Raw genomic sequence first — 17,617 nt, 5'->3', positions numbered from 1 at the left:
GGAATGCCACGTCACAGTGACTTGTGCTGGGGCAACTTCCAGCGTATGAATTGTGTAAGATGATGAGTTTAACAAAATTTGGAGAGAGGAGTATTAAACCAGAGGCCCTGTTGTCCTGGGCCTTTGCCCTGCTTTATACCCATGACTCAGCACATGCTTCTCAGGAACGGCATCGGTTGTGCACAAGTGATTGCATATCATTGTTTGAACCAGGAAAAAGGCAATTACTCAACATACAATTCAGACTTTTACAATGAGAAAGTGTTTATTATGTTGAAAAATTTCATAACAAAACTTTCCATCCCAACAGTTTCTACATTAAATAGACACTTTTTCAAAATGAAACACTTTAATCTTACCAGAAATCAATGTCATTTTAGAGTCCACGTCTCTTACCAGCTTTCCAATTCCATCTAATAGGACCCTTACGTGTTTCGTTTTTTTTTTCACGAAATTATGAATGTTCTGATACTAAATGCAATGTTAGTTTATGTTAAGATTTAATTACTTTTGCACCTTTGTTAAAACATGTTGTTGTTAAGTGCCGTTGAGTCGGTTCCGACCCTGTACAGAGTTTCCGAGGCTGTAAATCTTTACGGGAGCTGAACGCCTCATCTTTCTCCCACAGAGCGGCTGATAGTTTTGAACTGCTGGCCTTAAGGTTCGCAGCCCAATTTGTAACCACTACACTACCAGAGTGTTAGGCATATTTGTGGAGATTTATTTCTGAGCTTTCTATTTTGTTTTGTTGATTGGTCGATTCTTCTGCGGATACCATAGTCTTAACATCAATTAGAGTGAGTTTCTTTACAAATAAAATCAAGACCTGTTTATCTACTAACAGAAGTTGTACACTTACTTATTGTCTTACAGTAGAAAATGGGAATCGTATGTTTATGGATGAGAAAGGAGGGATAAAGACATAGTGGACTTTTGAGAATGTTCCTTTACTGATTGACAGAAAGATGATTTTATATACTCTCTTTTTCCTTTGTTAATATGGAAACTGAAGCTTACTATGTGACAACTTGCTGAAGAGTTATAATGGGGTTATAACAGATCTGATCGTTTTAACTGCCCAGTATCAGAGTTAAAAAAAACTTAGTCATAATAATAGTTTGTGCTTGTGATAGTCTGACTTTTTTGTGTTTCTGTTTTAAATCTTTCTCTGTGTTTTTCTTTTTCTTTTCACAGATGTATCAAGCAGGCTGCAAGTGAACGTGGTCTTGAGGTAAACCCTGCCCCTTGTGGAAATGTAGTTTCAGCAGACTATTCGTAGTTTTCTAAGAAATCGAAATTGTTTCCAGAAAAACAAAAATTTTGTTTGGTTCTGTTCTGGGTTTATTTTTTTCTTTTTGTAGAAAAGAAGAAAGATGCTTAAACATAGATGCTTTCTGCTAAGTAATTGTGATGCTTGAGAATTGAGAATGGTCTTTTTCTTTTATTTAAGAGGATTTTAATGTCAAAGCCAATTCTAGACAGGTTTTTCTTGATTAAATAATATTTTATTAAAACTTTATCGTTGTTGAGTTTTATTTCTTTTAATCCTAAAATGTGGAAGGCACAGCAGATGAAAGCACAGATGTTAAGTGCTGTTGACTCATAGTGACTCATAATGACCCTGTACAGGGCTTCTAAGGAGCAGCTGGTGGGTTTGAACCACCAACCTTTTGGTTCGCAATCCAGTGCTTATCCTACTTCACCACATGGGCCTCTTTTAGTTGGGACTTTTTATAAATATAAAAACACGAGTGTGTAGTTTTCACTGTCTATATATAACTTGAATTGTTGCTGTACCTCCACCTGCTATTACTTGCATATTTAGAGTAGGTTCTCTAGCTGGCAGAGGGGTGTGTGTAATAAGTTAAGAAATTGTTAGGTGAATTCTTAGTTAGGAATATGTGCTGCTATTTATACCAATAGGCCAAGTTTTGAGACAGTAGATGAAGTGTGGCAGACTTTGAGTGTTCTAAAAAGTATGACAATTTTAAAGGGAAGATATTTTTCATCTATCACAAAGCTTTTTGGAGCCCTGGTGTGGCACTGTAGGATCAGCACTGGACTGAACTGCGAAGTTGGCAGTTCAAGCCCACCAGCCGCCCCTCAGTAGCCCTATACAGGGTGGTTATGAGTTGGAATCGACTTGACAGCACTTAACAACACCCACATGACAAAGTGATGAGATTATAGAGTATCTGAGCTTAGATAAACATTGCTTCGGACGTAGAGTCATTTGCTCCGTAGTTTGACTCAAAGGTGAGCTCTGAACCATGCTGTGTGCAGAGCTGTAAGTGGAACCCCAAAAGGTGAGCTGGAGAAGCAGCAATGTAGCTGATGGGGCTGTGCAGTGGGTACAGAATGGTCACAAGGCAGCATACGGGGTGCCAGCAAGCTCTAGGCAGCACATGGGGTGCCAGTAAGCTCTAGGGCACTTCTCCCACCAGTGGGTGCTCTACAGTCTGGTGAGCCTGTTTTCTTTTCACAAAGTGCTGTGAGCATTGTGGGGATTGCAGTCCATGAGCCGAAACAAAAAGTGTAGAAACTGCTGAACGGAAAACCGATCAGTTCCGTGAACAGTTTATGTGTGTCACGTGCTGCTATGCGCTCTCACGGTGTGTCTTCCAGTCTCCCTCTCCTGGGAGTCAAGGGTTAGTTTGCCCTTTATATAAAGGGAGAAACAAATTCTAGAAGATAAGGTGACTCTTCCAGGGTCGTAAAGCACAGTAGCTGCAAAGTAGCAGTCAAACCCAGGTCTTTGGATTTCAGATCTGGTTGTCTTTACAGTATAACACAGTTCCTACAATCAGTTGCCACTGTTGTTGTTAAGTGCCGTTGAGTCGGTTGCCAGTAGCATTTCCTAATTTCTGCCCCATGGATCTGCCTCTCCAGTGCCCGCCCCCCCGACACACACACACAGTGAAAGCACCACTCCTGGGTGTAGGCTACTAGCCAGTATGCTGTAATGAGTAGGGCTCCTCGGAACCCCACAGATGCCTGTCTGCTCCTTTCGTGGCACCTCCCTTCAGGATTCTCCATCTCCAGGTCATGTAGGGCCTTCCCTATAGCTTTGAAAGAACCCTTCCATTCCTGATGTGGAGAGCAGGGAGTGGCTGAAGGGCCAAATTGAATGGAGATGTCCTTTTATTCAAATAAAAATTAGCCTTGGGGGATCCAGTAATGAACAAGATAGATCCTGCCCCTGCCTTTGTGGAGTTACGCATTATAGAGTAATTACAGTGCAAGTTCTATGAAGGAGAACAGGGTGCTTCAGGCGTGTACAGTGGGGAAACCTCACTGCTAACAGGAGAGGGGGCTAGAAGGTGATAGAGCCCTGGTGGTGCAGTGGTTAAGTTCAGCTGCAAACTGAAAGGTCAGCAGTTCTAATCCACCAGCTGTTCCTTGAGACAAACATGTGGCAGATTGCTTCAGCAAAGGTTACAGTTTTGGGAACTCTGGGTAATTCTATAAACTCATTATGGGTTGGAATCAACTCCACAGCACACATAACAACAATAAGGTCATAAAGAGGGAACATGCCTTTCCTGTCCTCTTGGTGGGTAGCCTCTTGCTTTCCGGAAACGTCTTGGCTGACCAAATACACTAAGAGAGCAGGTGCCACAAAGTGTCACAACCCAGCCCGTCCACCGCAACCCAAACTCTGGGCCTTGGAGTATATACGAATAGGCTAATGCATTCTGACAACTTGAATGATCTTTGACTCCCTCATCTCACAGCTGGGACTGGTAATTGACTAACCCAGCGTCTCACAGGTGGTACTGATTCCAGGTGACGGGGGAGGAATGCCCGCACATGAGTCTGCCAAAGGGTGCCAGGTGCATGGTGCCTGAGTGCTAAGTGGAGCCAGCTGGGCTATGGTGAGAAGTGGTGAGGCCTGGCCGAGAAACAAAGCCGGGCATCACATGGTCTAATAGAAAGCCACGTGCTTTGGTATTGAAATGCCGTTATGGATCTTTAGGCTCCCAGGGTTTCCCAGAGCGAAACAGGGGTGCACGAACTGGTGAAACTGACAACTGAATGTGTAAAGATGCTGAGAAATGTGCACATTGAAAAATGACAGCTTTGAGTTTTCATAGTCTAACAGAACACCAATCCTCCTTGGGGAAACGGTGACTCTTATATCTGGAGTTGTCTTATTGTGAAGGAATTCGTACTTATGCCTGAAAATCAAATGTTGATATAACAAAGTTTCAGAAATTCTGTATGGGTTATTTATAGAACATTTCATACTGTTTTACTCAAATACTCCTATGACTGTCTTATTTTCTTTTATTAAATGATTACCAAAATGGCAGGACATTTCCAAAACTATATATTCCGAGTTATATGAGGAAGCTTCAAAAAGTTTGTGGAAAATTTCCATTGTCTTATACTTCATTTATTCCATGAACTTTTTGGAAGATTTTTTTAAATTTTCCATAAAACATTGACATTTTAAGCTCCATTTGTTCTTGAACAACCTGTTAACCTTATATAACTTATAAACAGTATCAGAAACTTATTATTGCATCAAAATTTGCATATAAATGGGACACATTTTAAATAATGGATTCTAAGGTTCCTAGTTGTAAGTCATTTGTAATAAAGACATTTCGAAAAGGCAACAGAACCAATGGGTTTTTGGTGTAAGCAGTTCTGTGTACAAGTACTCTAAGATAACCAGTTCTTTGAGTTTCAGACTGAGTGGAGGGAAGGGATAGCCAGTGGGCCTGTTCCATGTTATATAGTATCACCTCCCTTTAACTATAATCCGTAACCCATATCCCATGTGCTTGGAAAAATGGCTGAAACCAAAACCAACCATAGCAATCTTCTAACCCTACTGACTACAGATATCTGAAGAGTGCTACTGCGGTGAACATTTGGAATCTGATCTAAACAAACGTGTCAGAGCAAACCAGCCTGTCCCTATGCTAGGTCACCTGACCAACCTCCTAGTTTCTCTTCTAAACTGAGCAGCCACTAGAAGCCAAATGATGCCACCGCTCCTACCACCAGTAGGGCTTGGGACTATGAACCAAAAAGTGTGAGTGAGTGAGGACACCTTAATTCACACTCCACTCCTAAAGAACACATTCCTACACCTTCCCAAGATGTGGCTGCAAGAAGCATCTACGCCAGTGCTGGGCCCCCGTCTTTTTCTGTCTTTGTTTCTGCCCTTTTCTATTGCCTGGTAGCCTTCCTCCACACTTGCTGCTGCACACACTCTTACTGTCTTCCTTTGTACTTTCTCGTCTTTTCTGTCACTAGTTCTTGCTTTTTGAAAGGAGGGGAGACTTTTTGATTTCTAGTGTTACTTCAGCAGGGAATCGTCTAATAAAGAATTGCTGTTGTTAAGTGTTAATGACTTTGTTCCGACTCATAGCGACCCTGGATAGGGTTCTCAAAGAGCGGCTGGTGAGTTTGAACTAGTGCTTATCCTATAGCACCACACCAAAACAATGGCTCAGTAAACACAAGGGGGGGCTTCAAAAATTCCATGGAAAAATTCTACTCTCTTTTAATGCCATTTTTCCATGAACTTTTTGAAGCCCTCTTGTATCTTGCATCCTCTAAACTGCATCTGAGGTTTAGCAGTGTCCACTATAGTTCCCACTTATCTTGATCATAAAAAAGGATCATGGGCACAGAACACAGGGTGGAACATGAAAAGGGTTCAGCAAGTCAGCGAGGACCAGAGGCTCCACAGTACCAGAGGCTTGAGGGAGTGCAGCTGGGAAAACCCTTATTGTTTTTGGTTTTCAATCATAACCATGGCCTTCCAAATGTCAAAAAGTCCAAAGGCCTGGACATCATGGGTTTCCCCCCAGCTTTATGGATCTACTGTGAACTGTTCCCATGTGTAAAGAGAGTGCTCAGCAGCAGAAGCAAACCAAAATTAGACATTTGCTAACGTTTACTTAAAGAGAACAAATTGGATCTTTAAGTTAAATTATATCCATTTAATTACACTATAAAGCTGAGTGTAAGTGAAAAATTAACCACCGTGTTGTTTAGGATGCTGTGTTTGGACCTAGACTTCCCCAGTTTGAATCCAAGCTCTGAATCCTGTGTTGAGTGGTTTACTTAACTGCATTCTTATCTTTAAAATAGAATACGCAAATAAACCACCTAGGAGAATACGATTGTTAGCAGTAAAAGAGATAAAGCATGCAATGGTATAGAACAGTACTAGATACATAATAAGCTGTTCATTTTTTATCTCAAAAGTAGCCCAAAGGTGCGCTTTTTGAAGGGAAAGTGGCTGGAAACAAGTACAGAAATACCTTAGAATATTTTATGAAACGTAAAGTGGGCCTTCATTATGGTTAGTGAACACCTCTTGCTCTAATCTTTCAGAAGGTAGTTTTAATCTTGGGTATACAGATATTGCTTTACCTTGATGATGCAAATGTATGCCTCATGCACCAAGAGTGGCAGTTTGTGCCCAGGTCCTCTTGTTTAGGGACATCTTCAAAGGCTACGCCAACAGTGTAATCCAAACGCTCATCCACATCCACCTCCCAGTAGTGGCGCCCTCGGACGGGAATTAGATTTCCCCTCACAGCAACACACCTGGTTTTAAAAAGTGGAAACATGTGATTTGAGGTGACCCAAGCCTGGCTGTGCAGGTGGGTGCCGTCAGCTGTTGGGGACAGTCAGTAAGCCCTCCCTACAGCTACAGATGTGCACCTAGGTACTTCCGAACACTTCCCTGGTAAACCCAGCTTTCAAAGCTCGGCTGACTGATGGTAAATAAAGATTGTTTCTGTTGTTAAGTGCAGTCGAGTCAGTTCTGACTATAATAACCTTGTATAGAGTTTCCAAAGAGCAGCCAGTGAGCTTAAACTGCCAACTTTGCAGTTCAAACCAACTAAAGATTAGAAGAGAATTATTTATTAATGGAACAGTGGTGGTGGTGTGTCATGGAGTCGGTTCTGACTCATAGTGACCCTGTACAGGGTTTCTGAGGCTGTAAATCTTTACAGGAGCAGAACGCCTCATCTTTCTCCCATGGAAAGACTGGTACCTTTGAACTGCTGACCTTGCGGTTCACAGCCAGATTTGTAACCACTACGCTACCAGAGTAGGAGACATTTAACCAATTAGAAAAGACTTTTCTTTTTTTAAACAACAAGGGGGTTGAACTTTCATAGTAACAAACATAAAGGTTTAGGTCACTTGTTCGTAAAAAAAGGAAAAGATCAAACACTTGGAGAATGCAATAGTCAAGAAAATCATGTACTTGAAGATCATGAACTGGCCAGCCCTTGCTTAAGGTACAGAACTCACATGGAGGCTCTTTGAAGTCACATTTATGTTAGGGATGATGCCAGGAAGAGGACCAGAACTCAGAATCCAGAGGTAGACCCAAGAAGAGCAAAATAACAAAGTTCTCACTCACAAACCATCAAAGCCTAACTTCAAGGTTCAATGGGGAACAATTATTCTTACAAAACTCAAAGGTATGTTTTGTTCTGTAACAATAAAGTCCTTTACTGAGGAAGGGTTTAACTGGAGGCCAGATTACCACCCAAATGAATGCTGTATCTCCTTCAGAAGCCTCCAATATTAACCAGACTTTATGGGGCTCCCCAAATCCCTAGAAGTACTTACCCAACAGTCATCAGAACATTCTACTATCAAACCTCCTGAATTCTTTATGCTAAAGCAAAGCTTTGGAAAGAAGAGCTCTTCCAAGTGCCCCAGGAACTGGTCCACAGTCATGGTTCCTGGAAACACCCCTAATCAGTAACACCCTGATTGTAGTACAAATCTAGGAAGGGTCTTGAAGGGCCTGGCGAAATGCTGCCCTTAACAATGCGCAGCCCCTGCTCTGGTCCCCACCAGTGCGTTCCACAGTGACCCAGTCAGACCACCATGAGAGCTGGAGAGAAAACTCTGAGCCACAATTGTGTTTCACATTTTAAAATAAAGGGAAATTAAGTTTTGACACAGTTGGACAGGCAAAGCTGTGGAGTCTGGGAGACCTGGGTGAATCTGAATCCCCACATCAGGTAGTTGTATAACTTGTTTCATCTCAGTTTTCTTGCCTATAAAATTATTGTTGTTGTTGTTGTTAGGTGCCATCGAGTTGGTACCGACTCATAGTGACCTTATGCACAGCAGAACGAAACACTGCCTGGTCCTGGGCCAACCTCACAACTGTTGCCACGCTTGATCCCATTGATGCTGCCACTTTGCCAATCCATCTTGCTGGACCTTCCACCTTACCATACATGATATCCTTCTCTAGCAACTGGTCCCTTCTGACAATATGTCTGAAGTATGAGAGATGAAGTTTGGCCATCCTGGCCTCCAAGGAGCACTCTGGCTGTACTTCTTCCAACACAGATCTGTTTGTTCTTTTGGCAGCCCAGGGCACTTTCAATATTCTCTTCCAACACCATAACTCAAACGCATCAATTCTTCTACAGTCTTCCTTATTCACTGTCCAGCTTTCACGTGCATATGAGGTTATTGGAAATACCATGGCTTGGATCAGGTGCACCAGAGTAGTCCTCTAACTGACAACTTTGCTCTTCAACACTTTAAAAAGATCTTGTACCGCAGATTTGCCTAATGCAATACGTCGTTTGATTTCTTGACTACTGCTTCCGTGAGTGTTGATAGTTGATCCAAGAAGAATGAAGTCCTTGACAACTTTAATCTTTTCTCTGTTGATAAGAATGTTGTTTATTGGTTCAGTGGTGAGGATTTTTGTTTTCTTTACATTGAGATGCAATCCATACCAAAGACTGTGCTCTTTGATCTTCATCAGTAAATGTTTAAGCCCTCTTCACTTTCAGCAAGCTAGGTGTATCATTTGCACATGGCAGGTTGTTAATGAGTCTTCCTCCAATCCTGATGCTAAGTTTTTCTTCATATAACTCAGCTTCTTGGATTATTTGCTGAGTATACAGGTTGAATAAGTATGGTGAAAGAATACAACGCTGTCTCACACCTTTCTTAATTTTCAACCATTCAGTATTTCCATGTTCTGTTCAAACAACTGCCTCATGGTCCATGTACAGATTCCTCATGAGCACAATTAAGTATTACGGAATACTCATACTTCGCAATGCTGTCCATAGCTTGTCATGATCCACACAATCAAAAGCCTTTGCATAGTCAATAAAGCACAGATAAATAACTTTCTGGTATTCTCTGCTGTCAGCCAAGATCCATCAGACGTCAGCAATGATATCCCTCTATCCATGTCCTCTTCTGAAACCAGCTTGAACCTCTGGAAGTTCTCTGTCAATGTATGCTTGCAGCTGTTTCTGTATTATCTTTAGTAACACTTTACTCACATGGAATATCAAAGATATTGTCCAATGATTTCTGCATCCCATTGGATCACCTCTTTTTGGAATGGGGACCTCTTCCAATCAGTTGGCCAGATAGTTGTCTTCCAAATTTCTTAAAATAAATGGGTGAGTGTCTCGAGTGCCGCCTCACTTTCTTGAAAGATTTCAATTTTTATTCCATCAATTCCTGGAGCCTTGTTCTTTGTCAATTCCTTCAATGCACCTTGGACTTCTTCCTTCAGTATCATTGGCTCTTGAGCATATGCTACCTTTTGTAATGGTTGAACACCAACCATTTACTTTTAGTACAGTGACTCTGTGTATTCTTTCCATCTTTTTTTGATGCTTTCTGCATCATTCAATAATTTGTCCAGAGAATCCTTCAATAATGAAAGTACAGGCTTGAATTTTTTTCTTCAGTTCCCCCAGCTTGAGAAATGCTGAGCATGTTCTTCCTTTTTGGTTTTCTGATTCCAGATCTTCGCACATTTTGTTGTAATATTTGACTTTGTCTTCTCGAGTTGACCTTTGAAATTTTCTGTTCAGCTCTTGTACCTCCTCATTTCTTCCATTTGCTTTAGGGTCTCTACGCTGGAGAGCAAGTTTTAGAATCTCTTCTGACATCCATTTTGACCTTTTCCTTCTTTCTTGTCTTCTCAATGACTTTTTGCTTTCTTCCTGCATGATGTTCTTGATGTCACCCCACAACTCTTCTGGTCTTTGGTCTTTAGTGTCTAATCTGTTCTTCAGATGATCTCTAAATTCAGGTGGGATATATTCAAAATAGTCCTATTTTGGCTCTTGTGGACTTGTTTTCATTTTCTTCAGCTTCAGTTTAAATTTGCAGATGAGCGATTGATGGTCTGTTCCACAATCTGCCCTTGCCCTTTTTTTGGCTGGTGATATGGAGCTTTTCACTGTCTCTTTCCGTAGACGTAGTCAATTTTATTTCTGTGTATTCCATCTGGTGAGGTCCATGTGTATAATCGTCTCTTATGCTGTCTAAAGAAGGTATTTGAAATGATCAAATCATTGATTTTGTAGAATTCTATCCTGCGATCTCCAGCATTATTTCTCTCACCAAGGTCATATATTTTCCAACTACTGATCCTTCCTCTTTATTTCCAACTTTTGCATTCCAATATTACCAGTGATTATCTATCAATATATGTTGATTGTATTATTGATCGATTTCAGATTGAAGAAGTTGGTAGAATTCTTCTATTTCGTCCTCATTGGCTTTAGTGGTTTGTGTGTAAATTTGAATAATAGTGGTATTAACTGGGCTTCCCTGTAGGTGCATGGATATTGTCCAGTAACAGACCGTGTTGTACCTCATGACTGATCTAGATATGTTCTTTTTGATGATGAATGCAACACCATTCCTCTTCAATTTGTCATGTCTAGCACACTAAACCATGTGTTGTCAGATTCAAAATGGCCAATACCAGTCCATTTCAGCTCACTAATGCCTAAGATATCGATGTTAATGCCTTCTATTTCATTCTTGACATTTTCCAATTTTCCTAGATTCATACTTCATACATTCCATGTTCCGATGACTAAAGGATGTTTACAGCTGTTTTCCTTCATTTTGAGTTGTGCCCCATCAGCAAATGAAGGGCCTGTGGGCTTTACTCCCACAGGCTTTACTTCATTCAAGTCATCATGGTCAACTCTACTTTGAGGAGGCAGCTCTTCCCTAGTCGCATTTTGAGTACCTTCCAACCTGAGGGGCTCATTTTCTGGCAGTATATGTGATAGTGTTTCTCTGCTATTCATAAGGCTTACAGTGACTAAATATTCAGAAGTAGTTTGTCTCTCCTTCTTCCTAGTCTGTCTTCATTCTGGAAGCTCATCTGAAACCTGTCCACCGTAGGTGACCCTGTTGGTATTTAAAATACCTGTGGCATAGCTCCCAGAATCACAGCAACTCACAAGCCCCCATACGACAAACTGACAGATGATTGGTGGTGTACAGGATTACCAGGGCTGTAAATATTTCTGAAAGCAGAGAGAACCTCATCTTTCTCCCAGAGCAGCTAATGAGTTTGAACTGCTGACCTTGTGGTTAGCAGTCCAGTGCTTATAATACAAAGCCTCCAGGACTCTTCATATTTGGGATGCTAGACACTTTTGAATATGTAGAACATTGTTTCTGTTTGTCCACAACCTATCAGCGGGACCCCAATCATGACCTCTCAGACTCCCCCAGCGCTGACAGCCAAGGGCTCATCCTACTGAGAGGCCAGCCTAACCCTTCTGTTTAGGAGACACCAGTCAGATGTCTTCTGCACGTCTTTCCTAGCCTCACCTCCCCACCAAGCCCCTACCGCATTTGTTCCTGGAGGTCCCTGTTCCCTTTTCTGTCAGCCATATTCTGACTGCACCTGAATATTTGTACGTTTCTGGTGCCTACAGTATGTTCTTGGGAGTGGTTGTTAAAGTACCTGGTGAACTGGGTGTTGCTGGGTAGTGGCTCCCTTGCTGGAGTTTTCCTTTCGCTTCGGACCACAGTAAACCCATCTTCAGATATGGTCAGCCAGGGATGGCAGGTGTCCTTGTTTAGGTGAAAGTAACAGCCTGGAAGGGGTGGAAATACACAGAAGATTCCCCAGCCAATCATTTCACTCTGCCTTCTTAACATTCCCGTTCCTGGTGGGTGGAGGATCTAACTGACTTTGCTGCTTTATCTTTCTGTATCATTCACATAAATCTGGGACTTGCATAATAATAATCATATTAATAATGAGGAGAGTTAACACAAATTGGGAATTTTTGTGCTTAGTACTGGGCTATGGGACCCCTGGTGACACAGTGGTTAAAGCATTCTGCTGTTAACTGAAAGGTGGACAGTTCAAATCCACCAGCTGCTTGGCAGAAGGAAGATGTAGCAGCTTTGGAAACCCTATGGGGCAGTTCTACCCTGTCCTATAGGGTGACCATGGGTTTCGATGTTTTCCATATTCTATGTTAAGCAATTTACAAGTGTTACCCTGTTCAGTCTTCATAATTATGCTTGGAAGCCAATCTTATGATTTCCATTTTGTAGGTGGGGAAACTGAGGCACAGGGTGGTTAAAAAATAAGCTAGTAAATGGTAGTACTTAAATTTGAACCTCAAGCCCCTCTGATTCCAGAGGCTGTGTTCTTAAATGTTACTCTGTAAAGGGCAAGAATTTTATGCCAAGGGAAATAAAAATCAAGGGAGAGAAGATGTGGGACTGTAACCTGCGCACATGCTTTGCTAGAGCGTCAACTCACAGTGACCCCCTGGGACCGAGGCGAACTGCTCCCCAAGGTTTCTGAGACTGAAGACCTTTATGGGAGTAGACAGCCTCATCTTTCTCTAATGAATTGGCTGGTGGTTTTGAGCTTGTGACCTTGCAGTTAGCAGCTTAACGCTCAACCCACTGAGCCATCAGAACTCCATTTCGGGACACAGTATGTAGTCATTATCTTTTAGTCAGGCTCTTTTTTCAAGTTTGCATTAGAAGACTTTTCATTTGATCATTTTTGGTAGTTTCAAACGCTAGTCCACACCATTGTCATCAAATCTCTCAAAGCTACTTTTACATTTTGATGCTGCTGGAAATTCTATTTGCTACCAAGCTGACTGTTGAGGGTGAATTCGTTCCCAGATCCCAACTAACATGTGTTGTGGTCCTTACTGTCTGTTCTCTAATCCCAAGCAAAAACTATTCTTGGATATATAATGGTTTTGTTGATTCATGCTCAGTCATGTTTTTCATACACTCTTTAAAAATTCTTTGACCAAATGAATCCACAGATGACTGAATAATTTAGAGCTGACTGCACCTTTCTCTCTCTATTCTCTATTATTTAGCCAATCAGAATTTGACATTTCAAAACATCAAGTCAGCACAACCAGTAAAAGGAAGGCTCCCACATAGTATCAGTGAAAGACCTGCGTCCCAATCCCAGGGCTAGTGGATACTTCTATTGTCAACTTCTTGGTATCAGAAAAGAGGACAAACTGATACAATGTCCTACAGGGAAAGATCCCACAGAAGGTGATGTTGTCTCCTAAGCCCAGGGCCCAGGCTCACTTCTGCTTCTTACCCAGGCCGCCTGAGCAGTGTAGGGAGCACTGTCTGGCCTCAATGAGCTCTGGCAAAGCTCCCAACCTGGAGACATAGCAGTGCTGAGAGAACAGAAATGTTGGGCTGTTCATAGCCATGGCTCCGCTAACTCAAACCTGGGACATGAGATGTGACTATTCTGTGACAATAGCCAAAGCCTCATCTTTCTGCCAGAGAAGAAGAAGGGAATTGGAACTGGGGATGTTGATGCCCATGAAACCAAACCAAACCAAACTAGTTGTCATCTAGTGGATTTGGACTCATGGCAATCCCATGTGTGCTGCGAACTATGTTCCATGGGGTCTTCAAGGCTGTGAACTTTCAGAAGCACATCACCAGGCCTTTCTTCTAAGGTACCTTTGGATGGGTTTGAATCACCAACATTTTGGTTAATAGTTAAATGCTAACTGTTTTTGTTTCACGCAAGGATTCCTGCTAAAGCCAGACATGTCTAAGTTGGGCCTGTGGGTAGAGAGATGCTTGGCTTGACAGCAGGAACAGGGAGGTACACGAAGGCCAATTGCTTTTCCAGGGAATTTCATAAAGACCCCTTCCCAGGCTTGATGTTCAACCTGTGTGATATATGAAGTGACTGGGCCATCCAGGTCCAGTGTGACAAATCTCTAGGGGACTTGAGTTCTAATACTTGCACAGCCACCAACTTACTTTGTGACTTTTTGATTTTCAGTCTCCCTATCTATGAAATGGGACCACAGGGCTTTGATGGTGCCTTAATACCTTTCTAGCTTTCCTTGCTGTGAGTAGATGTGCACACACTGATCTATTTCCATAGCAGCATTACCTATGTGGCCGAGGGCACAGACCTGTGGTGCGGACGGTAACAGGCTGGCTCCTTGCGCTGGAGCCCCCCATGTTCAGGGCTCTCACGTAGATTGTGTAGTTCTGCCTGGGTTGCAGCTGTACCAGGGACTCGCAGGTCGGGATGCCCACAACAGATCTGGTGAGGAGGCAGAGCTGCAATCACCATCGAGTTACCATGGCCCAAACAACTGGACCCAAGCTCTGAGCATCTCTCTCTCTCTCTTTTTTTTTTTCTTTCAAGTTTTTATTGTGAATTGAGTGATAGTTTACATGGGAGAACATCGGTTTTACACTCATTGTTTCATTGCAATAATTACAATCACCTCCTCTGTGCATCAGCATTCAATAGTATTTGCTTCTATTCCCTCTTTTTTTTTTTTCAGGGATATACACAAAAATGCTCTGGTAGTGTAGTGTTTATGAATCAGGCTGTTAACCTCAGCAACAGCAGTTCGAAACTACCAGGAGAAAGAGGAGGCTTTCTGCTCCTGTAAAGATTTACAGCCTCAGAAACCCTGTACAGGGTCGCTATGAGTTAGAACTGACTCCATGGCACACAACAACAACAACAACACAAAAACATTCAGGAATACATATAATCATTTAAACAACCAAAGGGCACATTCTTCAAGCCTGCCTCCTGGCCACCAGCACCTGGCCGCCAGCACACAGCCTTTCTCTTTCCATAAGTCTAGAGTTCTCAGCTGCTTTATTTTTCCATGTTGTTATTAGGTACCATTGAGTCGGTAGTGACTCATAGAAACCTTATGCTATGTACAACAGAATGAAACACTGCCCGGTCCTGGGCCAACCTCACAATTGTTGCCATGCTTGAGCCCATTAATGCTGCCACTTTGCTAATCCATTTCACTGGGGGCCACTTTGCCAATCCATCTCGCTGGGGGTCTTCCTATATTTTTCCCACCCTCCACCTTATCGAACATGATATCCCTCCTCTTCAGTGACTGGATCCACCTGACAATAAGTCTGAAGTATGAGAGATGAACTTTGGCCATCCTGGCATCCAAGGAGCACTCTGGCTACACTTCTTCCAACACAGGTCTGTTGGTTCTTTTGGCAGCCCATGGCACTTTCAATATTCTCTTCCAACACCATAACTCAGAAGTATCAATTCTACTACAATCTTCCTTATTCACTATCCAACTTTCGCATGCATTTGAGGCTATTGAAAATACCATGGCTTGGGTCAAGCGTACCTTAGTTCTCAAGTTAACATCTTTGCTCTTCAACACTTTAAAAAGGTCTTGTACAGCAGATTTGCTTAATGCAATACGTTGTTTGATATCTTGACTGCTGCTTCTGTGAGTGTTGATGGTTGATCCAAGAAAAATGAAGTCTTTGACAACTTCAATCTTTTCTCCATTGATGAGAGTGTTGTTTATTGGTCCAATAGTGAGGATTTTTGTTTTCTTTACGTTGAGATGCAATCCATACCAAAGGCTATGGTTTTTGATCTTCATCAGTAAGTATTTTAAGTCCTCTTCAGTTTCAGAAACCAAGGTTGTATCACCTGCATATCGCAGGTTGTTAATGGTCTTCCTCCAATCCTGATGCCACGTTTTTCTTCATATAACCCAGCTTCTTTGATTATTTGCTCAGCATACAGGTTGAATAAATATAGTGCAAGAACACAACCCTGTCGCACACCTTTCTTAATTTTAAACCATTCAGTGTTCCTATGTTCTGTTCAAACAACTGCCTCTTAGTCTATATACAGGTTCCTCATGAGCACAATTAAGTGTTCCAGAATACTCATACTTAGCAACATCGTCCATAGCTTGTCATGATCCACACAATCGAAGCCTTTGCGTAGTCAATAAAGCACAAGTAAACATCTTTCTGGTATTCTCTGCTTTCAGCCAAAATCCATCAAACATTAGCAGTGATAATCCCTTGTTCCATGGTCTCTTCTGAATCCAGCTTGAACCTCTGGAAGTTCTCTGTCAATGTATGCTTGCAGCCATTTCTGTATTACCTCGATTAAAACTTTACTCAACTTGGGATATCAAAGATATTATCCGATGATTTCTGTGTTCTGTTGTATCACCTCTCTTTGAAGTAGGCACAAATATGGATCTCTTCCAATCAGTTGGCCAGATAGTTGTCTTCTAAATTTTTTGACATAGATGAGTGAGTGCCTCGAGTGCCGCCTCACTTTCTTGAAAGATTTCAATTTGTATTCCATCAATTCCTGGTGCCTTGTTCTTTGCCAATTTCTTCAATTCACCATGGAGTTCCTCCTTCAGTACCACTGGCTCTTGATCATATGCTACCTTTTGAAACGGCTGAACATCAATCATTTCCTTTTGGTACAGTGACTCTGTGTATTCCTTCCATCTTCTTTTGATTCTTTCTGCATTATTCAATAATCTGCCCAGATTATCCTTCAATAATGAAAGTCAAGGCTTGATTTTTTTTTTTTCTGTTCCCCCAACTTGAGAAATACTGAGTGTGTTCTTCCCTTTTGGTTTTCTAACTCCAGATCTTAGCTCATTTCGTTGTACTATTTGACTTTGTCTTCTCGAGCTGACCTTTGAAACTTTCTGTTCAGCTCTTGTGCCTCCTCATTTCTTCCATTTGCTTTACCATCTCTGTGGTTGTTTGAGTCTCTTCTGACATCCATTTTGATCTTTTCCTTCTTTCTTGTCTTCTTAATTACTTTTTGCTTTCTTCCTGTATGATGTTCTTAATGTCATCCCACAAATCTTCTGGTCATCGGTCTTTAATGTCTAATGTATCAAATCTGTTCTTCATATGATCTCTAAATTCAGGTGGGATATATTCAAAATAGTCCTATTTTGGCTCCTGTGGACTTGGTTTCATTTTCTTCAGCTCAGCCTGAATTTGCATATGAGTAATTAATTGATGGTCTATTCCACAATCTGCCTCTGGCCTTGTTTTGGCTTTTCACTGTCTCTTTCCGCAGACGTAGTCAATTTGATTTCTGTGTATTCCATCTGGTGAGGTCCATGTGTATAATCATCTCTTATGCTGTCTAAAGAAGGTATTTGAAATGAACAAATCATTGATATTGCAAAGTTCTATCATGTGATCTCCAGCATCATTTCTCTCACCAAGGTTATATTTTCCAACTACTGATCCTTCCTCTTTATTTCCAACCTTTGCATTCCAATATTACCAATGATTATCAATATATCTTGATTGCATTATTGATAGAATTCTTCTATTTCATCCTCACTGGCTTTGGTGGTTGGTGCATAAATTTGAATAATAGTGGTATTAACTGGGCTTCCCTGTAGGTGCATGGATATTAGCCTGTAACAGACCGCGTTGTACCTCATGACTGATCTGGATATGTTCTTTTTGATGATGAATGCAACACCATTCCTCTTCAATTTGTCAT

At 41.7% G+C, this 17,617-nt stretch overlaps 1 protein-coding gene across 1 annotated transcript in view; it reads right to left on the bottom strand.

Moving 5' to 3' along the window:
• Positions 1 to 3,925: 3,925 nt before the first annotated feature.
• The window catches only part of FSD2 (fibronectin type III and SPRY domain containing 2), a 36,238-nt gene continuing 22,546 nt past the window's right edge, over positions 3,926 to 17,617 (bottom strand). Inside the window, exons 9-12 of the mRNA XM_006870952.1 lie at positions 14,235 to 14,368; positions 11,759 to 11,891; positions 6,397 to 6,573; positions 3,926 to 4,178 (exon numbers count right to left, since the gene is read on the bottom strand). Coding sequence (XP_006871014.1) covers positions 3,926 to 4,178; positions 6,397 to 6,573; positions 11,759 to 11,891; positions 14,235 to 14,368 — 697 coding nt within the window. The remainder of the gene's footprint in view (positions 4,179 to 6,396; positions 6,574 to 11,758; positions 11,892 to 14,234; positions 14,369 to 17,617) is intronic.

The sequence above is a fragment of the Chrysochloris asiatica genome, unplaced genomic scaffold, assembly GCF_000296735.1.
Source record: "Chrysochloris asiatica unplaced genomic scaffold, ChrAsi1.0 scaffold00156, whole genome shotgun sequence".
NCBI classification, from domain to species: Eukaryota; Metazoa; Chordata; class Mammalia; order Afrosoricida; family Chrysochloridae; genus Chrysochloris; species Chrysochloris asiatica.
Note: the sequence above shows the minus strand (reverse complement) of the source record. Positions and strands in the feature narration are given on the sequence as shown.